General features: G+C 35.6%; 4 protein-coding genes and 1 long non-coding RNA gene across 8 annotated transcripts; 4 read left to right on the top strand and 1 right to left on the bottom strand.

Moving 5' to 3' along the window:
• The first annotated feature begins 4,430 nt into the window (after positions 1-4,430).
• Positions 4,431-6,541, top strand: LOC105970185 (NADH dehydrogenase ubiquinone 1 alpha subcomplex subunit). Of its 2 annotated transcripts, none has more exons than XM_012994988.2 (3): positions 4,431-5,018; positions 5,187-5,281; positions 6,259-6,541. In XM_012994988.2, coding segments are annotated over exons 1-3 (420 nt in total). In that variant the 5' UTR covers positions 4,431-4,694; the 3' UTR covers positions 6,260-6,541. The 2 variants fall into 2 exon arrangements, with proteins under 2 accessions (XP_012850442.2, XP_012850441.2); XM_012994987.2 differs by having other exon boundaries at positions 5,187-5,287.
• A 112-nt stretch (positions 6,542-6,653) lies between these two features.
• Positions 6,654-9,490, bottom strand: LOC105969983 (uncharacterized). 2 transcript variants are annotated; one of them, XM_088826833.1, is made up of 7 exons: positions 9,390-9,490; positions 8,914-9,079; positions 8,331-8,504; positions 8,019-8,111; positions 7,616-7,780; positions 7,290-7,454; positions 6,654-7,204 (listed from the first exon to the last, which is right to left on the bottom strand). In XM_088826833.1, the coding sequence occupies exons 2-7, from the start codon at positions 9,064-9,066 to the stop codon at positions 6,839-6,841; spliced, it is 1,116 nt and encodes a 371-aa protein (XP_088682959.1). In that variant the 5' UTR covers positions 9,067-9,079; positions 9,390-9,490; the 3' UTR covers positions 6,654-6,838. The 2 variants fall into 2 exon arrangements, with proteins under 2 accessions (XP_088682959.1, XP_012850208.2); XM_012994754.2 differs by lacking the exon at positions 9,390-9,490 and having other exon boundaries at positions 8,914-9,313.
• Positions 9,460-10,506, top strand: LOC105970065 (uncharacterized). Its single transcript, XR_016034883.1, has 2 exons — positions 9,460-9,571; positions 9,876-10,506. It is a non-coding gene; the product is annotated as an uncharacterized LOC105970065 (long non-coding RNA).
• A 423-nt stretch (positions 10,507-10,929) lies between these two features.
• LOC105970064 (Protein kinase superfamily protein) lies at positions 10,930-14,559 on the top strand. Of its 2 annotated transcripts, none has more exons than XM_088826832.1 (6): positions 10,930-11,480; positions 11,815-12,155; positions 12,286-12,421; positions 13,308-13,444; positions 13,649-13,772; positions 13,878-14,559. In XM_088826832.1, the coding sequence occupies exons 1-6, from the start codon at positions 11,420-11,422 to the stop codon at positions 14,363-14,365; spliced, it is 1,287 nt and encodes a 428-aa protein (XP_088682958.1). In that variant the 5' UTR covers positions 10,930-11,419; the 3' UTR covers positions 14,366-14,559. The 2 variants fall into 2 exon arrangements, with proteins under 2 accessions (XP_088682958.1, XP_012850299.2); XM_012994845.2 differs by having other exon boundaries at positions 11,153-11,474.
• Positions 14,560-14,826: 267 nt separating this feature from the next.
• PECT1 (phosphorylethanolamine cytidylyltransferase 1) lies at positions 14,827-21,214 on the top strand. The gene is made up of 10 exons (XM_012994859.2): positions 14,827-15,419; positions 16,071-16,306; positions 16,617-16,798; positions 17,664-17,735; positions 17,981-18,048; positions 19,073-19,193; positions 20,374-20,439; positions 20,551-20,673; positions 20,789-20,884; positions 20,961-21,214. Exons 1-9 carry the CDS (start codon positions 15,130-15,132, stop codon positions 20,858-20,860), a joined length of 1,230 nt encoding a protein of 409 aa, XP_012850313.1. The 5' UTR covers positions 14,827-15,129; the 3' UTR covers positions 20,861-20,884; positions 20,961-21,214.
• The last annotated feature ends 1,785 nt before the right edge of the window (positions 21,215-22,999 follow it).

Genomic DNA, 22,999 nt, shown 5'->3' with positions numbered 1-22,999 from the left:
AACTAAGGCAAATTGGGCAACAGAAAATCGAACGAAGGCAAACGGAATAAAGGTAAAATGCTCAGACCTGGTAAAACTGCAAACGCTTAGACACCCTCACGGTCAAACAACAAACCCTAAACACTAGCCGTTGTTTCCGACAACAAGCAATTTGTAAACAGCAAACTAAATGAAGGCAAATAGGGAAACAACAAATCGAACGAAGACAAAATGCAAACGACCTGGTAAAACGGCAAACGGTCGAACACCCAAACCTATGGAAGGATTCAGAATTTGTGGAGAGATTTTCACTTTGAAGAAACAAGGAAGAAATTGATTTCCAGATTTTTGCAATTCTAATTTTCGGATTTGCAGTATAATCGGGAGAAAAATAGGGGATTTGATTTTCAAGATTTATTTTACCGTATATTGATAGGGATATTAATAGGGGTACTTTTGACAAATTATAAATAAAAAAAATTGCTGGAAATTAGAGTTTATTGATGGATTTTAACACATATAATCTCTTATAGGAGGACCTATAGCAAATTGCCCCTAAAAAAAATACTACAATGAAAATAAACGAAACAATCAAGTACGAAATAAATACGCATTCATTGTGATAAGGCAAGTCATTCAAAAAATTAATAATTCCGGTTGACCCACTGGCTTTGAGTTTCTCAATCTTCTTGCCGAACCATGTCTTTGAGAATTCAAATGCACATGATATAGCGATTGCCTCCACGTAACCAGTTGGACCCCTTTAAACTTGTTGTTCAAATTACCTGTCATGTGTCTGAGGCAGAAGGAGCGAAAAGAGTTTGGAAACACTTTTTTAAGCTCGACTAGAATGCCATGTTGTCTGTCGGAAATAAACGTGAACACACGATCGTTGTTTATTTCCTGTTTTACCAATGCTAAAAATCAGTCCCAATTGTCATCGTTTTCCTCGTGAACTATAGCAATGCAATAAGGAAAAGTCATGCATCAAACAATACGATACATTAAAAAGAATATATTAAAAATGATATTGCTTGACATGTTAAAAAATGCATATTAAAAATGATACTGCTTGTACACCGAATACTAACTGAGAAGCAATGATCTTTGTCTTTTGCAATATATATAACATTTTCCGTTGGTAAAAAATGGTGAGACCCACAACAATGAAGTTTGCAGTTCGCATATACTGGTGTATGATTGCAATTTGCAATTTGCAGTTTTACATAAATAAAAAAAATATTATACGCAATTTACATGTACATTTGAAACACGTTCAGAACTCATAAAACATACCACATTTAACACATTCAACATAAAAAAATAACACATTCAGTACACGCAGTTACTACCAATAAAATATGTAATAAATTTTAAATTACTAACCATCGTTAGCGTCTTTTGACGCGGCACTGAAAAGAATACCACCGAATTCGCCCTTAAGAAATGTTCCATCAATTTGTATCATTGGCCGTCAAACGCGAAAACCAATTAAGCATCCACTAATCCATCATCACCCCCCAACATCTTCGTCATCCATCAGGACACATTCCCCGTGATTTAACAAATTATACTTCAATAAAAAATTACCCGGACATAGACAACTCCACTTCGAGCAAACAAAGTCAACAAATTTTTTATAACTCATTTCATTCGACACTTTCTTCACCGATACCAATACATCATACCTGAACACCAATTTTGTGGAGAACGATAAACTGCAAACAATATTGAACGAAAATTAAGTTGTAAAAACGACGATTAATAAATCGAAAATTCAAAACAACAAACATCAATTGACAAACCTTTGCGTATAATTCGTTTTAATGTTGATTGCAGGCCGAAAAAGGATTCACTAATTATCAACACCGACTTTCGCGTTTAATTGTTATACGCTCATATTGGTTTCTCGAACTCTTCACGAAGATCTCATATTTCACTTGAATCGACTAAGATCTATTTTCCAAGTGTCTCACACGATACTCTGCCTTCAATCGTGATTAGTGGGATTTGATTTCCCATCTTTACGTAAATAACTAAATCCCCTAAAATATGTTTATTATTCAATAAGGGTACTTATGTCTATATATTTTTTTTATTATTTAATTTATATTATTTTTTTATGTGAAAGGACCTAGGCCTATATCCATCTAACAACTAGGACTTCTACCTATATAAGTCCAAAATAAGGGGTGTCTAGCAAATTTCCCCTAAGGTTATTCGTGAGTATATACATATGTATGTAGGGATAATTACAGTTTTAGTCCCCCAAGTTTGCACGTTTTTTAGTTTTGGTCCCCCATTTACCGCCGTCAACAAAATACACACTAATGTTGTCAAATTTTAACACATTTAGTCCCTCCGTCTGTTTGACCGTTAAGTAGTAACGGTCAACTGTTGAATTAGGGCTGAATTTGGGATTTTTCATAGATAAAAATTGCACTCAGACCCCTGCATTCTTTTAAAATATTCTAAAACCCCCTAAAATTTTACCCAACCATAATTTAACTCCAATTTCATCATTTAATCAATTTTGACAAACGACCCCAATTTTTACACCATTACCGTTGACCCTTGACCGCCGTTGATTATTTTTTTTTTTTGTAATTTTTTTTTCGGCATTGAGTTATTTTATTTAAAATTGATTTTGACGCCGTTCACCGACATTGTATTCTCGGTTAATAATGTTGATTTTTTTTATTTTTCTTGATTTTTTACGAACTTTTTCCTTTGACTTTTTTTTTCCGATCAACACAATTATAACACAATAATAATACTATAGTAATATCTAGTATCGTAATATTAAAATTACAAACTTCTAAGAAATTTTTTATCTAAAATTTTAGGGCCTAAATACAATTTTAAAAAAATTCTAAAATCCATAATTTCTTCCCCTCAAATTTTTCTTCGTGGAACCGCCAGTGCATCTCAATTTCTTCCCAAGAAAATATGAAGAAGATGAATTAGGCATGTGCGGAGTAATTTGTAATGAGAAAACCACTCTATTACAACGGTTTTTGGGGCTAATTAACACCGACCGTTAATTTTTATCTCTTTTTTTTTGTCTTAAAATTTTTCCGTCATTGAGACGCGTTGACTTTTTCATTTTTATGATATTATTTTCTCGCCGATTATCAGTTTTTGATTTTTTTAATTATATTTTTCCATAACTGAACAATTGAAATAAAATCAAGAAAGAAAATGTCAACGCTGTTGAGCCGACATTCAACATCGGTCAACAACGGGAAAAAATATCAATCGACAAAAGAGTCAACCGCGTTAAAAAGAAAGTCAACGTCGGATTACCCAATTTTGAGAAATCGGGGTCATTGGTTAAAATTGGTTAATTGATGAAATAGGAGTTAAATTATGGTTGAATAAAATTTTAGAGGTTTTTATAATATTTTGAAAGAATACAGGGGTCTTATTGCAATTTTCTCAAAGAAAAACCCCAAATTCAACCGTTGACCGTTACTACTTAACGGTCAAACAGACGGAGGGACTAAATGTGTTAAAATGTGACAACATTAGTGTGTATTTTGTTGACGGCGGTAAATGAGGGACCAAAAGTGAAAAACATGCAAACTTGGGGGACCAAAACTGTAATTATCCCTATGTATGTATATTGTTATTATCGACTTCTGAGTATATGATGACATAAATATATTAATAAACTCAGGAAAAAAAAAAGATATATTAATAATGTAATTGGGTGACCATGCTTGATCAGGGCCTCCGATCCACGCATGTCTATGTCCATATATATAATTAATAAATTGAAAGCGTTGATACAGTAAACGTAATTCCCAACAAATTAAATTAAATTAAATTGCTGGAGTAGTAATATTATATTGATGAAGCTTTAAGGATTGCTGTGCCTCAGTTCCATGTACCGGACTTGATCCAAAAGTTAAATCAATCATCATCGATCTTCATTCACACCAAATACATATATATACTTATGCATGCACTCTTATTATATATGTATCTGTATATCAATTTCTTAATTTATTTGCTATCGGTTAGTTATTGCCAATTCATTATTTTTCCCCTGACATTATTTATAGTTTCATCAAATTATTATTTCTCTTTTCATTTTTCAACCTAGTTATTAGAAAGAAAAAGAGAATAATATCAGCAACTTCATTTAAGTTTTAATTAAAATAGCCAAATGTAGAATCCATTACGATTTTACGTGTTTCTTAAAAGATGAAAAATGGGATGGGCCATAGAGACCGGACCCCTTTCTTTAACACGTGGCTTAATGACCGCCACATAATCGGTCACAATGAATTAGTTGTCACACTTTAATAGGAGTTAAGTGAGGCCCATTATTCAATTATGATATTACAACAAAAGAAGGGGGGGGGGTGGGTCAGGCTCAGGCTCAGGCCCATTATTAAAATGTTGGCACCATCCTATTCCTCCTACCATTTATGATTTATTTATTTGTTTTAATGTGCGAGTGAGACTAGTCTCTTTTATTTTTATTTTTGGAAACATTGAAACGCGGCGAGCCGGTGTGTCTATCGGCCATTGGGCACGTTAAAAAGTCATCTGCTACCAAGCAAGCACTTGGGATTTTCTGATTGTGAGTACTTTTTCACTATAGAAAATTAATTAGGTAATTTGTACTTTCTTATAAATTGTTTACAGTTTTATATTTAAGTTTATTTTACTACATAAATTATAATTGTCTACGAGGGCTCGGTATTATGTATTGGATCGAGTCGAGTCGAGTCCAGCCCAGGCCCAATATATTTGGGGGAGGGAGGGGTAGGGATGGAATTTACACCAAAAATTGGAGTTGGGGGATCGATCTAACAAGGAAGAAGCAAGCGACCACAAAGAATTCAGTGGATTTCCAATCAATTAAAAATAATCGAATCGAGATCGAGAGAGAAAGAGGCAGAGGCAGAGGCAGAGCAATCATGGCGCTCATATGGTTGGAAGCAATGTTGCCGCTGGGCATAATAGCAGGGATGCTCTGCGTTATGGGAAACGCCCAATATTTCATTCACAAAGCAGCTCATGGCCGCGTTAGTACCCAAATTTCTCCTTTTCTATTTTCTGTATGCGTGTTTGTGTGAATCAATCAATCAATCAATCAATCTATCTATCTATCATCCTCGATTATACATACATATCGATGACGATTGACGATTGATCTGTTTTGTTTATGCTGACAATTTGAATTGCGTTTGCAGCCAAAGCACATTGGCAACGACGTCTGGGACGTGGCTATGGAGAGACGTGACAAGAAAATCATGGAGATGCTCTCTTCTCCTTCACCTTCCAACTAGTTTCGGTCCTTCCCTTTTGCCTTTCCATTTTATCTGATTCTTCTTCTTCTTCTGGATAATGCTTTACATTTTTTTTTTCTATATAATATGATACTGATAACTATTACATATGATGCCACTTGATTTTGTCCAACGGACATATACATAATACATACATGTCTTTCCTCAGAATCAATTGGCTTTCCAAAGTGTTGTTGTTTCATTGACCTAACAATTTTTTCAGTAGTCTAGTCGTACTAAAAAAACAAAAATGTTTTCTTCAAATTATTACTAAGCAACTGCAAGTCTCCATGACATTGTAAACACAACTATGCTGTTTTATATGAATTTGGTTTTTCGTAATCTAGAACAAGTACATTACCGACATAAAAAAACTTTATAAGACACAGTATTGTGTTCCACTCTCCACTCCCTGAATTTGGTTTAATGGCACTGGTTGTTGTTACTGAACCTGATATCACTTTAGTATGTTAATATTTATTTACCTACGCATAAAAATGTAAATGCAAGTGATAAGTTGTTCTGGGAGAGGGGTAGTAGATATCCTTTTCTGTTTCTGAATAGTGAATAATAAATCCAGGTTCAAGTTAAGAAATATGACTGACTAAAACATTTTTCCAAAATCATTCCTAGAATTGCTACTTATATTTGTGAGGCTATGTGATTTTAGTTTCTTCTTCCAAGGAAATGGAAATTAAAGTAGGTATTTCCTACTTTATGTTAGTTGAGACTTGTAAAATTTACACTGTTATTGTCTGTCAGCACTTGGACCTTTTAAGCTTAGGCTTCATGAGATATAATTACATGATTCTTGCTCAACTTCTAAATTGTTCTTGGTTCTTCCTTTCAGTTTCAGCTTTTCTGATTTCTTCTGTAAAGAAAGCTTGTTTCTAATTTCGTTATTATTCAGAGTTCTCTGTTTATTTATAAAAAAACAAAAGTATCACTGACTTGGTTCCTTTGTGTGGTGATGCAGGTAATTGAATTTGAATGGCTTGTACAAGGAAATAATGTGCAAGACCCAATCAGTGGACTTATTTATGAACTCTTATCTACTAGTCCTTTTTTTTTTTTTTTTTCTTTCTATATTTTTGTGGCCTGCACAAGAAAACAAGGATGATTAAGTTGTATTTTGGTGATGATCATGTGGGACTTGCCCGTGAATTAGATATATCTGCCTTTTCATATTCTGGTTGACATTGTATTTGAATAATCTGTTTTTTCTTGTGTTAAGCTGCCAAAAGTTGTTTCGGATTTTTCGATCTATTTGTTTTGATAAAAGAGCCATTACATGCAGACATATATGCACAAGCTTTTGAACGTGCAATATGAGATCCCATCACATGTATAGTAGTAAGTAGTAACCCAAACTCAAGAAGAACTAGTTGCAAAGCTTTCAGAATCTAGTTTAATATGAAATTTACAGAGTTTAACAAATGAGACAGAGTCTGAACTAGCTCTAGTTAGGAAATAATAAAAATATAATTTTGTTGTAATTAAAAGAAAAAGGGAAACAAGAAAAATGATGAATGGATCACAATAATAATAATAATGAATTAATCGAGTGGAGTGGTATTGGATCGAGAATCATCCTTGTTAGAAATGTCTCCTCGAAGCAGTACTTCACGAGAAGAGGTTCTGGACAAAGAAATGTGATGAAGATCAGAGGGAGATGGTGGAGAAGAGATTGACATTGAGATAGAGATAGATGAACGTGGTGAAACTGAGTGTGTCCTTGACATTGATATTGGATAAACCTCTGTAACCTCTTCAATCCCTTCGTCCAAGTATACTACATCCTGCATTGTCAGTTGGTGATATTCTACTATCTCCCTTAAAAACCTGTTCTCACGTGCATATACCGAGTTTTCATGTGCCAAACGTGCCTTCTCCGCCAGTAGTGTCTCCAGTTGAAGCCGTATCTATTTTACATCATCTCATTTCATCAATTAAAAAAAAAAGTTTTTGTTTTTTATTATTAAAAAAAAAAAAAAAAAAAAGTTATACCATGTCATCATCTGCAGGATTCACTCCCTTTTCACGAGCCTCTCTGAGTATTTTATTCTCTTCTTCTAACTGAGAACACCGCTCTTTTGCAAAAGCTAGATCTGCTTTAACTGTTTTCAGCTCTCGAAGAAGTAGTTTTGCTTTTGCAGCAGTTGCCATAGCCACCTGAAATCCAACAATAATAATGAAAATACGTACGTTTCAAGACAGTTACAGTAGGAGCTGTCGGCAGATCAAGTAATTAATTAGAGATGTTTTCTGATTCTGATGCATGCATGAATCACAATGAGATGATGACAATTTTACACAGTACTTGGCCACCTTACGTCGCGAGATGCTTTGAGCTGATCTTCTTGACTGGTATGATTCTGTGACTGCTGCATTAATGGACCAGATGGCATTCCCTCATTCACCCCTTTTCTCCTTATCTGCATTTTCCTTGTTTCTTGTATAAAATCAGCTGTCTTATTTTCAACAATTGTGCGCCCTTCCTGGAATTATTAATTTGACGACCGATCATACAAACAAATTAAATGGCATTAATTAGTCCATGACAAACTTTTATTAATTCGTGTTAGCTAGCTAGTTTTCTCAATGCCATTTCAACTTTTCTAATTACCTAATACACAAGTGAAGATTGATCACTTAGACAAGTATACACAACTTAATGATGGAAAATGAGAAAAATATTATATATATTACTGATATTCTGGTGTAAGTGTGACTTACCTCCAAAGCATTTCCAATGCGGTTCATGGAAGATGTTAGTGCGTCCAGCCCCTTACGCAGAGTGGGATTCTCCGTCTTTTTGGATATTTCGACCTTCCAGGAAAAAAACAACAACAACAACCAAAAGGCATATCATTGCAATTAGTAAGATCATAATATATATATATATATATATATATATATATATATATATATATATATATATATATATATATATATATTGTATATGGTGGGAACTGGGAACAACAGAAGGAGGGCACTCAGGCAGTCACTACTCAAAAGAAAAATTATTATTGTTATTTGTTTGATCACCTGGTCAATCCTGGAGGAATAGAGCATTTCTGGTCTTGTTTGGCTAACATATTCGGACTGATAAGGAATGTTATCATCCTCGAGAATGGCTTTAGCTTTTCTGGCGAGAACTCCCCAAAAGTTGCCTGCTTCATTTGAACTTCCCATCGATGTGTAGTCATAGGTAGGACCTCCCTAATTTTTAATGCATGCCATCAATATTATAAGCAAAAATGATGCAATTCACGCATCATCACCATCATCATCAAGCTAAGGATATATGGTGCATGGAATGTGCGAACAACTAATTAATATTTCTCTCGAAATCAAAGATGCAATTGTTTTTCAAGAAATCCCATTTCTATCAACAGCATATATACAAGGGGAGTACTCTAGTAAATAGATCATGAGCACGTACCAGATCAGATCAGAAGCAAACACATGCATTAATGATCAGATTAATTCTCAGCTGCTGAGATATATCTAATAATAAATGACTTCATCTTTTCAATGTATAGGAAAATAATGAAATGCACGCGCGCGCATATGCATACATATCATGATCTGAAAAAGAAATATGATAGGAAAATGTATATAACCTAACCTTATTATTATTAATAGAGTGGTCGGAATGGGAGGAGTCACGATGGGCGGCGGATGCCATTATAGCCTGTGCCGCGAGAGATGATGATGCCGCAGTGCCCCCCTCTTCCAGTGGCGGGCATATTTCCTCCTTAAAGGTGGATGATCTGCCCATCCCTTGCCTCCTCCTGTAAGCCATCCTAGCTAATAATTAATTAATTATGGATTATATTTCAATAATAGTGATTATTTGGGATGTCGAATTATATTAACAAGAACACTGCCGGGGGACGCCGCCCACTACCACCGGAGAACACCTCCACAGATTTCGGAAGGGTGATATGAAACAGAGAAGAAGTGTAGAAAATGAATGTCCGGCTGTGAGCTCACGGACGTTTTAATTAACCAACTTTTCTCTATTTAGGTAATTATTATAATATATATAAATAATAAAATATGATTATATATAAAAAAAATAAAAAATAGGTAGGGACCCACCCATACCAAGTTGCTGAGCCTGAGCGATTAGAGCTACTAGTGGAAGAAAGACACAGGGAGGTCGAAAACTGTAATAAAGTAGATCGTGGAAAACCAAATTACCCTCAGTCTCAGATCTTCCTCATTCCCAAAATAGTTATACTGCTTCAAATCTCCATTATTCCACAATCTCTTAATTAAAGGTATTTATGTCATCTTCTTCAACCTAATCCTTACTTCTTCCGATCGATCCTCCTTTATTTTCCTTTGTAATTAATTGCAATTTTCAACTCTAACTGTTTCCCATCTGATTGCGTCTTCATCAGTTAATTAAATATTTTATGTTCATGGGTCTTTGGTGGCTGAGCTTGCAGACTCAATAAAATTAGGGTTTGGGGATTAGGATAGTTGGACAGAAATAAATGTTTCCTTTCCTGTTATTTATTTTTGTTTCTTCTTTAAATTGGAAATTTGTATAAATTAATTCTTGGTGGGTGCATTGTGCAGGTGAGGCAAAAAGGTAAATATTGAGATGGGGGGTGGTGAGGCATGTAATTCAGGAAAGAAGAATGTGTTAGTAGAATGTTGTGGGAATGAAGCTACCTACAGAGAGAATTATGTGAATGACATGTCAGTGATGACCTCTTCCTCAGATGATTCATTTGCAGCTAAAAAAGGTCCTCCTAATAACAAGTCGTCTATGATTAGTAAATATTTGGAGGAAGAGTCAAGGATCCATGTGATGCGACGCCTCGACTTTTCTACAAATGTGATTATTGGAGATTATGGATTACTAGAGTTGGGCGATGATGAAGATTATTTATTTCAGTTTGTTTATGGATTTATACTCGATTCTATTTTATCTGAACTAGTTGTGACAAATCTAGACGACACCCCCAACACGCCTACATCTGCACCATGCCTTACTGGGATTGCTCATACATGCCCTGCAGCTCCAACTAAGTCCACCACCACCAACTCCACAAACATTCACAATCTTTCTCATGTATGCAGGAAGCTTCAATTCTGACTCCTTTCATACACATTTTTATGCTTCTTTTTTTTTCCCTTCTACAATGTCTTCTGCTTTAATGGTAACTTTTGATTCATCTCGATATTAAATATTATTGTTAATGTATCTTGTTGGAAGATTATTGTAGCCACTCGATAAAATAGGAAGTGAATAATAACCAGAATAAATCTGCTTCAGGGACTTGCCAAATAATATTCTTATTGGCAGTTTGGATTTAAAGGTGAAGAAAAAGTGTTGAATCTTAATGGAACACATACATGAAAGCAAAATTTGATCATTATGGTTTCTATCTCTAAGGTTAACAGTTTTATTGGGTAAATTACCACCAGCTCCCCGAGGTAAAGTTCCCTTATTATTTGGAAAATACATCTAGCCTCCTGCAGTTTGCAAGTTTTGTAAAAATACTTACTTCAGGGGCGGTTGTAACTTGCCTTAATTTATCATCCAACAAGGGCTTTACCGTAATTTTCAAAAAGAGCCTCTAAATCTAGAGAGGTAGGCCAAGTTTCAGCCCTTCATTCATTGATCAAGGTTTGGGCTTCAAAATTAATATGACGTTTAAGTGAGTAAGCAAATTGAAATAAACAAAAGGCTTTTCAAAGTTGGCCCTAAAAGGAATTAATTTGCCCATCACCAACCATTCTTTATTTCCATCTTAAATCCTCAAATCAAACTTTTCTTAAAGTTTAAACACCTGAGTGAAATTGTGATTAGTAATATTTAAGATAATATATTGATTTACAGACACTACAGCCATATAGATATCGATATAGTAGTAGGTATATACGTGTGAGTTGTGCACAGACCAGGAGCTAATTTTTTCCCCTTTATAATAATATTTTCAGATTGAAACTTAATTGATAATAAGAAAAAAAAAAAAAAAAAGTCGTACGCAGATGAGTGATTAGAATTGTGTGTGAGAGGGAGAAGAAGAAAAGGAAAGGGGAACGAGGGGTTGGCTGGCGGCGAAGAATGAGACGAAATTCCGGTGAAGCTCTTCTGCCTAATAGACAAGAAGATGGGCAATTGCGGTACTAGGGAGGAGTCAGCCGTCGTCTCTACTGCTCATCAAGGTTCGGGTTTTCTTTTCCCTTGCATTTTCTCTTCTCCGCCCACCAGATCTGGTTTTTCGTCAATTCATTCTCCATCAACAAAACAATATCACCGGATATTTTGTTGGTTTCTCACAAAGAGGAAACATAGTTGCCCTTAATTAAACATTCGGTAATTGCTGCACACACCCTTCGCCGGTATGGCGGAGATCATATTTAGGTTTTTTATTTATTTTTTGAATAAATAATATTCAATGCTTGTTCATAAATTAACTTAGGTCTTTACGTCACCACACAATTTAGATACTACAATATAATTCTTGGGGAAAAAAAAAGTATTAACAATAAAAACAATGAGCAGTTCAGCAGCAGCTCCAAGTGTTGCCGCTACCCACTAGGAATCCAGCTATAGATAAGAAGCACAGTCGTTCCACGTCAGATCTGAGCGATCCTTCAACACCCCGCAACTTTGAGGACTTTCGCAAAAACGCACTGCTCTACACCCACGTCATTGCCTTCACCCTCTTTGAGCTTGAGACCATCACTAAGAGCTTCCGTTCTGACTACATTCTTGGAGAAGGTGGTTTTGGAACGGTCTACAAAGGTTACATTGATGAGAATGTCAGAGTTGGACTCAAATCTCTCCCTGTTGCTGTTAAAGTGCTTAACAAGGAAGGCCTTCAAGGCCACCGTGAATGGCTGGTGAGTTTTCTGCGTCTTTTATGTGCTCCTTGTTTTTAAATGGCTCCCTGTTTCTCTCAAGGTACTTAACAAGTAGCTTGCGTTATGAAAATGATAATATTTTGCTGAATACGTAAGTTCACTATTTCAGACTGAGGTCAACTTCCTCGGGCAGCTCAGGCATCCTAATTTAGTGAAGTTGATTGGATATTGCTGTGAGGATGATCACAGGTTACTTGTTTATGAATTCATGTTCAGAGGAAGCCTTGAGAATCATCTGTTTCGAAGTATGTTCTGTTGCTCTCCAAAGAATGATTTATTGTTGTTGCTGCTACTAGATTCCTCTCATTGTATGATTGTGATTGAAATTTTACTTGTTATGTTGGCTAAGATGCAGTGAAAGTGTGAAACAATATCGACACCTCCGCATGTAAATTTGACCTTCTTACGGAATGAATCTCCTGTCTTATCTGATATAAATATCAGATTCTTGATAAGTTTAAACTTCCAGTTCCCACAAGTGTCTATGTGGAGAGTTTTTGGCCAACTGTAAGAGTGGGCGTCTCTGTGATAGTTTTGTATAGTTCAATAATCTGATGGTGGTTGTTTCAAATTGTGACCCGCGTGGCGTAACTAATAAAAATGGTGGTAAACCTGGTTGATTTCTTAAAATCTGGATCAGGTCATGCAAACAAGGTTCTGCCTTTTGAGTAGTGAATTTTGATTATAGACTAGAGAAGAGTTGAATCGTAACAATCATATATGAACGTTAAGGAATTAAAAAAATTATGCTTGACATTTAAAGCTAGAACTTTGAACCAAATCATTATTAATGTCACTGAATTCATTGTTTGAGTGAGATAGTTTGGTGAAGCTCATTATATATTTGCTAGAGACTTTTGTATTTGGCTTTTTTCTATTTTGTCGTTTTAGTTGTAATTAGCTATCTCGTCCTCTCTGTTGAAACAGTATTATCTTCTTCACCGATTTGAATAATTTCCAGTGATATTATGTTTGCATAATGTTTCCCTCCATTTCTTGATGGTGAGTTCTATACTTGTGAGTGTGCACATTCAGTGCCTACTGTGCAGCTTATACACATAAAACTTTATTTCTCGTTTTAATCATTTGCTGGCTGACTACAATTAACCTGGAATTTTCTGAGGCATCCAGAAGCAACTTCTCCACTATCTTGGTCGACAAGGATGATGATTGCTCTTGGAGCAGCTAAAGGGCTTGCTTTCCTTCACAATGCTGAACGGCCTGTTATCTATCGGGACTTCAAAACATCTAATATCCTACTGGACTCGGTAAGGGATGTCAATTAGATAATTTATTGAATACTCTATCTCTCTCTCTGGTGGGCCTACCCTTGCTTCTCGGAGTGTGTGTTTTGTTTGACCTGTTTGTTGGGGGACTGGTGTGGGTTTACGAATTGATGTTGATAGAGTTATATCATGATTTTGGATCTTTTTATGTGTCTTGTAGTTAATATGAAAATGTATTTGTTACAGGATTATATGGCCAAGCTCTCTGATTTTGGGCTTGCAAAAGCAGGGCCCCAAGGTGACGAGACCCATGTATCAACTCGAGTTATGGGTACCTATGGTTATGCTGCCCCTGAATATGTGATGACTGGTATGGCTTAAAATCTCTAAAAAATAAAAGGATTGAAAAAAGTGTTGAATGTATATGCTGTAACGTATCCAAGCTGATCTGTGTGTCTCTTGAATGGTTACATAGGGCACCTCACAGCAAGGAGTGATGTGTACAGCTTTGGAGTAGTTCTTCTGGAGCTATTGACGGGAAGGAAGTCAGTTGACAAGACAAGACCAAGTAAAGAACAAAGTCTGGTGGATTGGGCCAGACCGAAGCTAAACGATAAGAGAAAAATGCTTCAAATAATAGACCCTAGATTAGAGAATCAGTACTCAGTGAGGGCAGCTCAGAAAGCATGCAGTTTGGCATACTATTGTCTAAGCCAAAATCCCAAAGCTAGACCCTTAATGAGTGATGTGGTTGAGACTTTGGAACCATTACAAAGCAATGGTAGTCATGAAGTCTCATCATCTTCAACACCTACTCTTCTATGTAGTGGCAGTCCATTTGTATCAGGGAGGATTCCAGATTACAGGATGCATCGCAGATTTGCTGGGGCAGTCGGAACTGCTGGTGTTGGTTGTCGATCTTCCAATCCAAATTGTTCCCCTGCACCATGCCGAGTTAGATGAGACTTACCTGTTTCATGTATCATGCCTGGAAGCTATAAGCTATATATATGTACCATAATTGTAATGGTGATTGCAAGCTTGTGTTAAGTGTTCCTGTAAGAAAATAGTTTATTTTGTATTTGGTGGTGTTTGTTGCGTATCAAATTTGCAGACATGTATACTCGTTTTATGTGATGTTGCTCTAATTTCTTTCATTTTTCTTTGTTTGCCTCCCCATCTTTCTTGATTATCAAACTAACATAACGTTTCGTTACTTTAAAGAAAAATCAAAAATATTTATAAGTTAAATATACTTTATTAATTGCTAAAAATCCCCTAGGGTCAAAATGACATAAATCAAATAATTGTTAAAAAACTACATACCTTTCTAATTGCAATAACCCCTGGGTTATTTCCGTCTTTTTATTGAGTGGCTAACTGTAAACTCAAAATGGGTCGAATGTGTTATTTAAAAAGAAAGTAATGGGCTTTGAGTTACCACAAGGACTTTTCTGCAAATAACTCGGTTTTCTTTTACCAAAACAATCTCATCCCAACGTCCGTTAGACCTATCATCGCTATTCTATTTTTGCCGCAGGCGCAGGGCATAGCTTAAATGTGAAATAAGAGTCGCCGAAAAAGGAGGAAGAAGGTAGCAAATAAGGGTGCTTGCTGTAGGTTGTTTGTTGATCGACCGACAAATGTTATGTATTAGTGAGTGTGTGTGAGTTGTAGGCTGTTATTAGAGGAGATTTTATGTTGATTGGATTGAGCAATTGAAATAAATGGGTTGGGAAGGGGAGAAGGTCCAGAGGATTCTGGCATCATGGTTAATCGGTGGTCTGGTCATAGGGATGTCGTTGCTAGGTTTGCGTTATGCTTTGCCGGAGCACAACAAGAAGAAGAAGAGGCCAATTAGGGTATACATGGATGGGTGCTTCGACATGATGCATTACGGACATTGCAATGCCCTTCGCCAGGCCCGTGCCCTAGGTGACCAATTGGTAGTCGGTGTTGTCAGCGATGCCGAAATTACTGTCAACAAAGGCCCTCCAGTTACTCCTCTTAAAGAGAGGTCCTATTTTCTACCGATTCATCCATTCTTATATTTAAATCTCTGCTTCCTTACATTATTGGGATTGCATTTTTTTTTTTTTTTTTGGTTCAGACATTTCTGCGATTCAATTTATGACCCTAACATGAACTCCATCAAGTACAGACAAATACCACCATTAGGTCCTGGAAATTTATGATCATCCGTCAAATAGGTTGCTAAAGCAAGTGTCGTGCCTAATTAATTAAGTGTTTTTTCCCAGTGAGAATTTCAAATGCATAGTATACATGTCCAGTTTGATGATAGGTGGAGTCTTTAAAGAAGTTTCCTGGTTTGATGTGGATATGGAAGACATGTTGATTTACTTTCCGGCTTTATTTATTATGGAAATCATTTTTTTTTCTTCTGTTAGTTTTGAACAACGGTATTCCAATTTCGCCTTTCATATTTTGAGTTAAGTTCAGTTTGGCACTCGTGTCCCTTATATTTCCTTAGTGGTTTGCTGAGTTGCTTGTTTCTTTACATATTGATAATGCGGTAACAGGTATTAATCTCTTTCAATTTGTTCCACAGCGGTTATTAATGAATTTAGCTAGGTCTTTTACCAAAGATTGAATTTAGATATTTCAAGCCACTAATTAATTCACTTCCTTGCTGTTATTTCTGCCATAGGATGATCATGGTTAGTGCTGTGAAATGGGTGGATGAAGTTATTCCTGATGCTCCATATGCTATCACGGAAGATTTTATGAGAAAGCTATTTGATGAATACAATATTGACTACATAATTCATGGGGATGACCCATGTGTTCTTCCAGACGGGTCTGATGCTTATGCCCTTGCTAAGAAGGTTGGCCGTTATAAACAGATAAAGCGCACCGAAGGGGTATCAAGCACCGACATCGTTGGTCTGTACTTTCAACTTTTGTCCATTTAACTATATGGGATTAAAAAAAAAGGGCTAAGTCGTTGTTATTATTTGTGTGAGTACGTATTGAATGGTAGTTTTTACATATCATCGCTTATCATTGACAAAAAACTTCCGTTAGCATCCCGGAGAGTGGACCTTGGTGCATGTGTTCAGAAATAGAACTTGTACATCTGTTGGTTCTTGGCTCAGTTATTACATTATTAGCCTTTAAGGCAAATAACTTAATCCTGTTTTTTGCCCTCTCATTGTCTTGAAACTCAATATTCATTTGCGTATTTGTATACTAGGCCGTATGCTTCTTTGTCTGAGAGAGAGGTCAACTGGGGACAGCCATAACCACTCATCTCTGCAACGACAATTTAGTCATGGTCACAGCCACAAATCTGAAGACGGTGGCTCTGGTAGTGGAACAAGGATATCCCATTTTCTCCCTACATCTCGTAGGATTGTCCAATTCTCCAATAGCAAGGTACATATATCAATTTTGGAGAACTCAACTTATGTCCGTAGATATTAATTTTTGCACCCCAATGTTTTACAGTTTGCTTAGAATGTGTTTTGTCCCTGTCATAAGGAGAATTCTCTATGGTTAGTCTATTATCGGTTGATGTGAACAGGAATAATTTATGCACATGTATATCCCCCTCCCCCACATAACACCCATACAAGCACATATTTGCTGAGATGACTTGTTGAAATAGGAACTTGTCTTGCTAAGGGGATCTAAGAAATTCGTATAAATAATAATTTCACTCAACTGATGGTTGATAATTGCAAAGCCAATTTTATCTCAAAGAGATTTAAAGAGAGAGAGTGGGAGAGAGAGAGAGACAGAGGGGTTCATGAATGAAGATGTGTTATCTTTAACCAGTAAACACATAATCATAAGTTTATAAACTGGATGGTTGGACATTATAATCTTTAACCACGTCCATATCTATGAAAATTTTGTGGCTGAACTTAGTCAAGAGACTCTGGTCATGACTACTTATGCACCCATTTGAATCCCCCTGAACACCCAACAAAAGAAAAGGACAGAAAAAAAACTAGAGAAACCATTTGAGCATATGTAATTGGATAGGAAGGACAAAACTATTTCTGATCTTATCCAAAAATGATATAAATATTGGCTTTATAACCTCTTATACCAAATTTCTTCTCCATTATGATTTCCTTTTGCATTCCATCCAAGCTTTGGATTCTGCCTCGTATGTCAGGATGCAGTACTGATTGTTTTGTTAATAATTCTGGACTCTTGCTTTCATCTCCCATCCAGTTTATATGTGATTGATAATGGTTCCCAGACATTTCAGTTTTTTGTTTGCTTATGTTAGGGGCCAGGACCTGATGCTCGTATAATTTATATAGATGGCGCATTTGATCTTTTCCACGCTGGACATGTGGAGGTTCGTGACGATTCTATCTGGTTTATTTAACTTAGTTCATCGATTGCAATAATTTCGCATGGTAGTTGTGTCCATTTATTCACCTTCTGTTGATAATTTCTCATGTTCAACTCTTCATGTTGTAATCTCTGTCCAATACCACAGCAGCATTTATGAATATGAATTCTCATAAAAGTATACTTCATTGCCAAATTTTCTTTTTGTTTACATTACGTGCTCAGGTTATTATTTATTCGGTTATGCAGATACTCAGACTTGCCCGAGGTCTTGGTGATTTTCTTCTTGTTGGCATCCATACTGATCAAACTGTCAGGTGTGATCTTTGTTTCACCATTCACTTTTATCTTTCAATCTAATTGATTATGTTTTAGAATTTAACTGGATCATTCCATTGTGGAAGTTCACAGAACAAACAGAAATCTAGACAATTAATACTATCCCTAGCTAAGCCCTTATGACGTTAGCATATAACCTTAAGAAAGATGATTTTTTCCCCATTTCCCTGTTGATCTGTGATCTGTGACCTGTAAACTGCTACTCATTTATACAAACTGGTGTGATGGAATAATATTGGCTAGCAATATTTTGCGAACATATTGTCGTCAGAACAAACATTTCAGCTACACATATGTACTCTCATAGCAACCCCTTGCTAGGATACTAAGTGTAGATTCTCCAGCCTAAAACATGGAAGTTGTGATTTGGAGCTGTCATAATAAAGTTATGAGCTATTCCTTACTACAGCAAGATGAAACTGAGAATACCAGTAAGGTGGTGTTTGGATGTTGAAGTCAGTATTTTTGCTTGCTGGTACAGATTATTACAAAATCGACGGGGATGAATTTGATTACAATAGATAGCAATTGTGATAGGTTGATGGAACTCCATTTTATTAAAGTTTATCTAGTACCAACCTTTGTTAGCTATAGACATTCCGACGACACCGTATTTGCTGGCAGAGTGCTTTGAGTATTTAGTTATTTGTTTAAATTATTTTATTGGGGGAGAATTTAGTCAATCTCAATGAAGGATGCTGACCTGATATTTGTTAAAAAATAACATTCGATGCAATGAGGTGTAACTTTTATATTGTTTCTCTAGTGAAATATGTGGTTTGAGGTGTATATTTTATTAACTTCATAAGAATTTCAATAATGCTGCTAAAGTCATTTCTGAGTGATCTCATTGCTCTCTCGGCCTATGTTTCTCTTAACTATATTCCTGCTTTTGTTGTATGATTACGGTAATTATGAACTCAAGCAATAAGAAGGATTGTATCGTAGATGCAAAGTTTTATGACAGAGGTTTGATATTTTCCAGTGTGATGTCTATTGCAGTGCTAATAGAGGAGCTCACCGTCCGATTATGAATCTACACGAAAGAAGCTTGAGTGTTTTGGCTTGCCAATATGCAGATGAGGTAATAATTGGTGCTCCGAGGGAAGTGTCAAAAGATATGGTGAGTATGAGTTGACATTATGTTGCTAGTTAGTATTCTACATGAATTTATTTGCTCCTACCACTCTTCCACCATGTTTAATGATGATTTAAGGTTAGTACAGATAAAAATGATAGCTATCGGGATAAAACATATAATATGGATCCAAACAGCTAATTGGCACAAATTACTAATGCTCAGACGTGATTAACCTTCTGGTTGCTAGTTACTTCTTTTAGTAAAAAGAAGTTATTACCCCTTTTATTTTGAAAGATATCTGATTAATTCCGAGCAAATAGTCCCCTTATGGTTTTTTTAACTAGACTCGAAGCATTGTCCTATTGAAAGCCTTCTAGGAGTAAACAATGTTACAAGTTATTATTGGAAAATAATGCATCACTGTAAATAGCTAGGATTTATTAGTTTATTTTTAGGGATGCTAATTGGAATATATTTCTTATTTAGCTTATGGTGATTTGTATACGTTGGTGTGTTGTTTCCACTCAATGCATGAAAAATGAAATTCCTTTGTATTTCTCCTAACATGGTACCTGAGCCATTACAAAATAAAAATATTCATGTTTGAATCTACTGGGACAATAGATTAGGGTTTCCAACATTTGCTCGAAAGTTAGTGACCAGATTCCATTTGTGTGTTAGGTTTGAGTCTGTAGTTTCTATGGTCGAAAGCTACCCAATGATGAAATGTTGGAGAAGACATATATCTCACCTGTTGAATGAAGTATGTCTTAAAAATTCAATACCAGCTTTTCATATTGTGTCTAATCCCGTGTTAAAAATACGCGAACTAAGCACATTGAAATTAATTGCTACTTGTGTCAAAAAAAAAATATTGATTGCCACTTCATACGTTAGAAAATACAACTAGGGTTCGGGGTGCCACCCACCTGTTGCAATATGTAATATGGTGTTTTACTTTTCAGTTGCGTCCTTAACATTATTTGTATGTGTGCTTCTTTCGATTGCCATGAATGCTTAAGAAATAACAAAGTAAATGATGTTGATCTTGTTTATCTCTTTGATGACTATTTATTAACAAGGTTGAGTTCGACTAATGCATTATTTTCCTGTCATGGATTATGCTGTCACAAACAAACACAAATGCTTTAATAGTATTTACATTTTTGGGTTAAAGATCAAGGTTTGGTTTCTATCTCATTTGTTATTCCCATTGCTGTAGATAACAACCTTCAATATCTCATTGGTTGTGCAAGGAACTGTAGCTGAGGATAATGACTTTCAGAAGGTATATATTTAAATAATCTCTGGCATGTATCTATTAGTTGCCAAATGGTTACTGATTTTGCAGGACAAGTGGAAGTTACCACATATTTACGTGCATTTGTTAATTTTGTAGGACAAGCAGAATCCATATGCTATTCCAATTAGCCTAGGTATCTTTAAGCTATTGGAAAGTCCTCTGGACATTACAACTAGCACGATAATCAGGAGGATTTTATCAAATCACGAGGCTTACCAGGTTTCACTTTTGTTATTGTCTTATGAGTTAAAAGGCTTACGAATTTTTGTTATCTTCACTTATGCATTCAAATTTATTGGAAAAGAAAAATCGTAAAGTGGTTTTCTTTTTGCAGAAACGAAATGAGAGGAAGGCTGAGGGCGAGAGAAGGTATTATGAAGATAAAACTCATGTGTCAGATGATTGAATGATTGACCTCAGGCTCTTCAAGGTAAATACATAGAACCTGTACCGGGGCTGTTGTTTTGTTTTGTAGCCGGTGGTTATGGGCCTTACCTTATTTTCAGGTTCAGGTCGTAGAGGAGTTGGTGAATTGTAACGATAATAAAGCGGATTGTCTCACTGTTAAAATTCTCTGGTTTTTGTTTAGACTTGGATTGGTGGTAAAAGGCGTTGTTGCCGCGATATTAAGCAGATGACAGTAGTTAACTTTTCAGTACTTGTTTAAAAGTATGATGTGATATTTTGCAAGTTCAGAGATGGACTAAATCAACTGCAATTAGTTTGCAGTAAAGTAGGGAAGTAAAAAGATGATTCTTCAGTGGTTTGCTTCTGTTTGTGCTCTGTGCATTCATTTGTTCATCAATTTAGTTTTTCACTCGGGCAAGTGTGGCAGGCTTCTCTTGTTTAGGAATAAGGGTGATAAGGATATTGTTCATGTTGTGAGGAATTCTTCCCTCTTTGAGGTCTCCAATGACACCCAAAAATTACTGGTAGAAAATCGGCTGTTTCCGTACGGTACTAATTTAGTTTTAAAGTCGGGTTATAATCTGGCTTACTGAGTAACGGACCCACCCACCCAAAAAGCAGTACCGGAAAGTTGTATACGAGTGAAATGAAACTTCTTAAAAATAATGGGATGTTTGTTTTTAGGCAGCGACTATTTGCAAGACGAAAATTACTTAAGGCAAGACCAAATTAATTTTTTTTATTAAATTCAGTATAAAAAGACTATAATAACCTTAATAAAATACAAACAAAATAAAAATTATTTTATTAATTTCCTTTTGCAAGACCAATTTAAAAAAGAAAAATTAATAAGAAAAGAAAGAAAAAAGAAATTGAATTGAGAATAAAAAACGAGGAGGGAAGAAGGGAAGAAGAAAACAAAAAAATCAATTGCAGCACTCAATAGTCGCCCCGTCGTCGTCGCCCCGTCGCCGTTGCCGTCGCCGTCGCCGTTGAAGTCCACCACCTCCCCGTCGCCGTTGAAGTCCGTTGTTGCCCCAACCCCGCCACAACAATCTCACGAAAAGCAAGTAAGGAAATTACTTTTTGAATTAATTTTTTTTTGAGAAATAAATGTGATAAACATGATTTTATTGTTAGAATAATGAATTCAAGTCATTTTAGAACATAGTTGATGATTCTAGGGTTCGATTGTAGCACTATTGTTGAAGGAGTTGCGGTTTTACAAAAAAAACGACCTGTACTTGTCGATTTTTTGGCAAATTTTCGACACACTAGCGTCGAAATATGCGCTTAATATCGACACCATAATGTCGAAAATTTCAATATAATTCGACAATTAAGGAGTGTCGAATTATGTTGAAATTTTCGACACTACTGTGTCGATATTAAGCGGATATTTCGACCTGTACATGTCGAATATTTTGTACGTGAAATGAGGTGCGAAAAACGATCACAAAGTACAATATTTCTTACCTCTTTGTGTTCTTCGACCTTAGAATCCTCCATATTTATGTCTTGTGTATCCATAATGTCCTTCTTTTCAAGTTTTAGTAAGATTTGAGGGTTTTATGTGATAAGGGTTTTGGAGAATATGGAAGATTTTTTTGTGGAAAAAAATGTGTAATATGAGGGTGAAGAAGAAGATGTTGGTGTTTTGTTGGGTGAGTGAGTTCCCTCTCTTTTTTCCTTTTTTTTTTTTTTCTTTTTTTTTTGTATTTTTTTTTTGGTCTTGCAATAGCAATTAGCTTAATTTAAATTAATAATATCTAAATTATTATTGGGGTTATATTTGTAATTTCCAGTCTTGATCTTAGTAAATTTATTTATATTTTGGTCTTGCATGAAGTAAGGTCTTGCACTTAGTAATTTTCGTCTTGCAAATATCTGCAGCCTTGTTTTTATTTTCAAATTATAGTTTCCAGTTTTATACTATTCATAAAACCGACATCATGTTTGTTTGATAATTTTATACAGAAAATCTCATTTTTTCTTATCAAATTTCTATTGAAAATACATTATTCTGTTGTAAAATCGCCTATTTAATCTAGCTCTTTGGTTTGTGATTGTGGAAATACATAAGAATGTAAATAACAAGATAAAGAGAGACAGAGATAATGCAAATAACAACAATCCA

This window comes from Erythranthe guttata, chromosome 12 (assembly GCF_056151865.1).
Source record: "Erythranthe guttata isolate IM_541 chromosome 12, IM_541, whole genome shotgun sequence".
Taxonomy (NCBI): Eukaryota; Viridiplantae; Streptophyta; class Magnoliopsida; order Lamiales; family Phrymaceae; genus Erythranthe; species Erythranthe guttata.
The sequence above is the reverse complement of the archived record's forward strand: the minus strand, read 5'-3'. Positions and strand labels throughout refer to the sequence as shown.